The sequence below is a fragment of the Papaver somniferum genome, chromosome 7 (genome assembly GCF_003573695.1).
Source record: "Papaver somniferum cultivar HN1 chromosome 7, ASM357369v1, whole genome shotgun sequence".
NCBI lineage: Eukaryota > Viridiplantae > Streptophyta > Magnoliopsida > Ranunculales > Papaveraceae > Papaver > Papaver somniferum.
Window position 1 is genome coordinate 5,594,407 of NC_039364.1, and position 5,731 is coordinate 5,600,137.

The 5,731-nt window shown below is 37.3% G+C and overlaps 2 protein-coding genes across 2 annotated transcripts; one reads left to right on the top strand and one right to left on the bottom strand.

The window, feature by feature from the left end:
• On the top strand, positions 1-1,564 carry LOC113293962 (putative F-box/LRR-repeat protein At3g59170). Its single transcript, XM_026542403.1, has 4 exons — positions 1-147; positions 466-936; positions 1,099-1,191; positions 1,334-1,564. The coding sequence occupies exons 1-4, from the start codon at positions 1-3 to the stop codon at positions 1,562-1,564; spliced, it is 942 nt and encodes a 313-aa protein (XP_026398188.1).
• A 504-nt stretch (positions 1,565-2,068) lies between these two features.
• LOC113293963 (mitochondrial adenine nucleotide transporter ADNT1-like) lies at positions 2,069-3,959 on the bottom strand. The gene is made up of 8 exons (XM_026542404.1): positions 3,817-3,959; positions 3,601-3,649; positions 3,330-3,493; positions 3,190-3,227; positions 2,991-3,106; positions 2,752-2,865; positions 2,283-2,630; positions 2,069-2,134 (listed from the first exon to the last, which is right to left on the bottom strand). The coding sequence occupies exons 1-8, from the start codon at positions 3,957-3,959 to the stop codon at positions 2,069-2,071; spliced, it is 1,038 nt and encodes a 345-aa protein (XP_026398189.1).
• Positions 3,960-5,731: the final 1,772 nt, after the last annotated feature.

The window sequence follows — 5,731 nt, forward strand, 5'->3', positions numbered from 1 at the left end:
ATGGCAGGCCGCAGGCTTCCGGACATTCTGTACACCCCTGGGCAAAACAACGTCGGTGAGGTAGAGGATGGAATCAGCGAGTTACCCGACTCACTTCTTCATCATATTCTTTCTTTCCTTGATACCGAGTATCTTGCTCAAACTTCCGTACTATCTAAAAGATGGAAATACTTATGGACATCTATCCCCACTCTTGTTTTTCCCGACTGGCATCATATGTCATTGAACGAAACGGATACCTTCATGGAATTTGTGGATACAACATTGCTTCTTCATGATACATCATTAAATATTCAGAAGTTCCATCTCAAGACGAACGAATAAATGAGTGCATCTCGGGTTCACTCATGGATTAAAAACTTAACAATGCGTAATCTCGAAGACCTTTACCTCATTTTAGATCAAGAGAAACCTTTTTTGATTCCCTTATCGCTTTTTGCTTGTCAATCATTGACTACATAGCAGATAAGTTCACCCACATTTACGACCATCCGTGTTCTTAAAAGTTATTCTTTACCAAAACTCAGGAGCCTTACACTTCGTGGAGTCGAATTTACTGATGAGCATCACATTTATAATTGCCCTGTCCTTGAAAATTTGATTTTGGATTGTTGCACTTGGTTTCATGTGAGGAGTTTTTGCATCTCAACACCTGCACTGAAACTCTTGGAAATTGATAAGGGAGGATGGGATTATGATGGTTTACAAGACTGTTCTCTCAAAATTGATGCACCAAATCTAGTGTCACTTAGTTATCGTACTAGTGTGGCGAAGGAATATGCTCTTTCCAGTTTTCTAACACTAGAATCTGCAAAAGTTGGGCTTTATGATGAATATGATGTACCAAGGGGGCAAAAGATAGGTGCAGCTGGAAGTAAAATTTTTCAAGCGCTTGCACATGTAAAAACTCTAACGATATATGATAAAACTCTGGAGGTATTATTCTTCTTTCTTTTGCTCGGTTTATGTTTTTAAATGTACTATAGGCTCAAGCGGATTCCTCAACACTGATAAACTACTTGCCGTTATTTCCTTTTGATGAATATACACGTAATCTTCGTTGCAGACGCAAACATACCTACGTTTCGTAATTTGCAGAAGTTGTTCCTAAAACTGGAAAACGCAACTGATAAATCACTATTTCCACTGCTCAAAGCTGCACCTAGTTTGACTCGTCTCATATTTAAGGAGGTAAGTACACAAAACTTCTGATGTTTGTTACCCGTATAGAAAAAGATTAATCCTGGGTATTAATTCTTAACCATATTTATGCTATTTAAAAATTTGATCTTTTAATGTTTATATTTCTTTTTCTTTTTCTAATCCAATTCAGCGAATTTGCGACAATGTAGAAGATGATAGTTGGGATGGTCTTCTGTTGACAGCAGGATGTTTGTTTCAACACCTCATGTCTGTTTGTTTCTGGTTTTTTGATGGGAATGCGAGGGAGATGAGATGGTTGAAACTAATTTTGAGGAATGCAAAAGCTTTGCAGAGAGTTATTATGTCAGAGTTCCCAAGTCTTCCAAAAGCCTCCGGCGGATGTGTGCTTCAATTAAACTAAACTTGCTTGATGCTGTTTTTAAAGTGGTTTTATATTAGCTGGTATCTAGTGTGATAAATAGGCTCTTTTCATTAACTTTGGGGTTTTTTATGCTAACCATTTAGAATTCAGAAGAAATCTGTGAATTCTCCACAGAAAAAGACAAACACAACCGCACAGCCTGGCGCCTTGACACTTGAATCACACAACATAGATTGCACCTTTTTCATAGATCATGTTTAGCAGTTCCAGTGTGTTTGCAAATCTTGATTTCAAATAATATTAAATCTTACTATCCGAAAATACAACCCTAGTTTCTCTTAATGGTTTTGGCAAGACTAGTGAGATCACTAACACAATATACTCCCATAGATTATGATACCTTATTATAATGGTCAATTGTTGGGGTCATCTAATGGTCTTTGTTTCCTATCGGACGATACGATACAGAACAGTCGTGATGAAGAATAAATGCATCTCCACGATACAATAATATCCTCCATTAAGTTCATGAGTCTGATATCCTCATACTCCAAGAATGTCCTTAACCGTCTCATATGAGACAAATGCAATAGCGACGGATGGAACCACCTACACAAAAAGAACAAAAATAAGTCAATGTCCATAGTCCGATTCACAGTGCCAACCAGTCACTAAATGGCAACCGCACTTTCAGGATTTTCACCCATTTATTTTCTCTTCTCTTATGTAGGCTAGGTAGAGGTTAAAGAATATTGACCTTCAGAAGATTAGGAACTAAGCCTTTATATAATGCTCCAAGACCCTCATTGCGAACTGTTTTACTGAATGCATCAATCATGCCAGTATACATAGGTGAAGCTTTGCTGCAACCTTCACCTGTAATAACTGAAGAAGCATTGTTCCAACCAACCATCTGCATCCTTCGCCGAATCACATCAAGAGGGTAGAAGATTGTCGGGCCAACAGTTCCTGCAACAGCTCCGCACATGAGCCTGGCTGGGATACTTAGCTCAGAGTTGTTGTTGACTAATCCTAATGGTTTGGACTTGACCAACCAATCTTTCAAGCATTCGTACACAGCAAAGTTTAATCCGATACATGGCACCTATATATCACCAAATCAAAGTAAGACCCCAGTGGTGTCGAATCAATCAACAAAGATAAGTTTTCATACTAACTATATGTATCTTTCATCTAACATATACAAAAGCAATTAGAAGACTTACAACTCCAACTATAGAAGGAAGCCATCCTTTATATAAACCTAGTAGGCCTTCCTCTCGAAAGACAGTTGATAGGGTATGTGCAATTCCCCTGTACTGGAAAGGAGACACGTCTGTCTGCTCTATACAAAGTGGAAGGGAAGTAACGCAACATAAAACTAAACAAATAAAATCTATGAATAAGTAGAAAACAAAGGTAAACATTGTTCAAGGATCGAATAACTCGAAAGTCAAAACATTACCTGGACAGTAAGCCTTCCTTTCACCAGATCCATTGGGTAAGTTGCTGACATGGCTACTATTCCAGCACATGATCCAGCTCCTAGGCGTAACAGAATGGTAGGTGGTGATGCATCCTCTGCAAGGTTTACCAAAAAAATGTAACTTTTTAGTGCAATTGTAACAGCAATTCAAGCTGAAGATTAATGTCTTCAGTCATACCATTGCCAGTCTGCTGACGATAAAGCCTTAAAATACGCCTGTTGCAAAGACGACAATTGGTTAGGAAATGGACGCTAATTTAGCACGGATAACACATTAGCATATAAAGTACTTGGTCTATTTGAAAGATAACGTCCTACCTTGACACTTGCTCGTAGGTATAGAACTTAATTGCGTTATTTGGGATAATACGTGCACAATTTGTACCATTTCCTTTATAGAATCCTCGGAAACCCTCAGTTCTCCATATGTGCTTAAAGCCTTGAACTAACCCATTGTACTTGATACACTGAGGATTCTGAACCTGGATTCCGCAAAACAGTATTACATTTTAGGGTGTTTCTGGTACTGCTTTGATTACCGTTCCGATGTTCCAACATGCATATTACAAACAAACAAATAAATAATTACCTGAAGCAAAATTTTTAAACGGTCCAATGGAGCAACAGAAGTGCGTGACCTGTATTAGATATACTCATTATCAATTTCAATTTAATTAGAGTAGACCTAAACCCTAACAGATGCCTCTATAGTGGATTAGATTTATTTTAACACGCACTACCTTCAGCTCGGAACCAGTCAATACAAAATCAAAATCAAAATTGAACTTAAAAATGAAAAACTCACACTCCACCGGCAACTCCACCAGCAACAAGAGATTTGCAGATACGAACAAGTGCATGTTCAGGAGGAGCTTTAATAACACCTTCTTCACTTGCAGCTAAACTAACCATCCCGGATTTCGTAACTATACTTTGTGATGATGCCATTTTAAGAAAGAAAAAACTGGTGATTTTGATCAAAACTTCTTCCTCTTTTTTTTCTTCCAATCTTTATCTTGTCTCTCAAGAAAAATTGTTTTCCTTTTCTTAACCCTATTGACGGTATTATTTTTGCCTTTTTTCTTTTTTTATCAGCCCATGCAATTCTCGAGAAAGCCCAAAGATATTTTAAATCTGTTACCCATTATTACTGCATGATATACGTAGACTGGTCACTAAATAGACAAGATTTTCGAAAGATTTCATGATACTAAAGTAAAATACGTTTTAATTTATTTTTCCGTTTTTTTATGTTATCAACAATCACAAAAATGCTTCATGAGAAATTACATATATGAATTGTAGCATCAACGTTAACTGAAATGTAAAAGCTACAAGTTTTAATTGATTGAATATACATTTTGCTGCATAAAACTTGAGTATAATACCATTCATACGAGATACAAACCCTACGGATGTAAGAATGTAAGATACGTAGGTGGAGATTAATTCTAATGTGACTCAGTTCATTGCCGTTTGGGAAAACAAATCCTATGTTGCTTTCAGTTTTTTCAAATATCTTATTGATGCCGTTTGGGAAACATCTCAGTTGTGCCTTTCAGGTGGTTATGCTAGAGGTATATAAATTGGGTCGTGCCAACAGGTATATGGCCAAGCATACATAACATGCAAAAATTTGAGCATAGCACGACACAACATGGTATTTAAATAATGTTCTTGAAAATTATTCTTTTAGATAAAAATTCCTTTTCAAATAACCACGTACAATTTGGAATTCTCGGTCTCAATGTTTTGCTTAACACCCTGACGACCCTCAGCCAATTAAACCAACTTACCAATACCAGGCTATGTTGTAAACCTCGCCTCGCCTCGCCTAGCGCTTTAGCGCCCTAGGACGCCTTTTTTTGCCAGGCGCTCTCCTTTTACAACATAGATACCAGGCATACCCAAAAGCCCGAATAAGGAACTGGTGGGTGGCCTTGTTTTTTCCCATATTGATTTTCTTAGCAAACACGCTTCTTTATATATAGTACTTTCTGTGCACATAAAATCTTATTTTCTCTCCTATTCGCCTTTTTGTCAAGTTGAAAAACATTATAAAAACCAATGCAGAATAACATACTCAGAGTTATGAGGTAATTTTTCTATAATTCTGCTCCTGTTATAAATTTTTTTCTCGAGATGACTCCTGTTAAAACATTTCAAATTTACTGAATTTGTTTAGTGCAGAGAAACTGAATAATCTAATGGATTCAAAAAAAACAAAGGTGTATCGGTGAGGCAGAAGATAGGATTAGCGAGTTACCTGACTCACTTATACGTCATATCCTATCTTTCCTTGATATCAAGTGTGCTGCACTCTCGTTAGATCAAGAATTTATTCCCTTATCCATTTTTACATGTGAATCATTGATTACATTAAAGCTAAGCGCAGCCTATGCAACCTGTCTTCCTAAAAGATTTGCTTTTCCGAAACTCAAGAGCCTTGCACTTAGCAGATTCCAATTTACTGATGATGGCTGGAATGAGCAACAGTTTGTTCATTGCCCGGTCCTTGAAAAGTTGGATTTGGAAAACTGCAGCTGGTTTGGTGTCAAGAATTTCAGTATATCAACTCCAACACTGAAAGTGTTGAATATTGTGGACACCGCACTTGCTGATGATGGTTTGCAAAACTGCGCTCTTAAAATACATGCGCCAAATCTAGTTTCACTTGACTATGTTGGTTGTTCGGCAAAGGAATACGTTCTTTCCAGCTT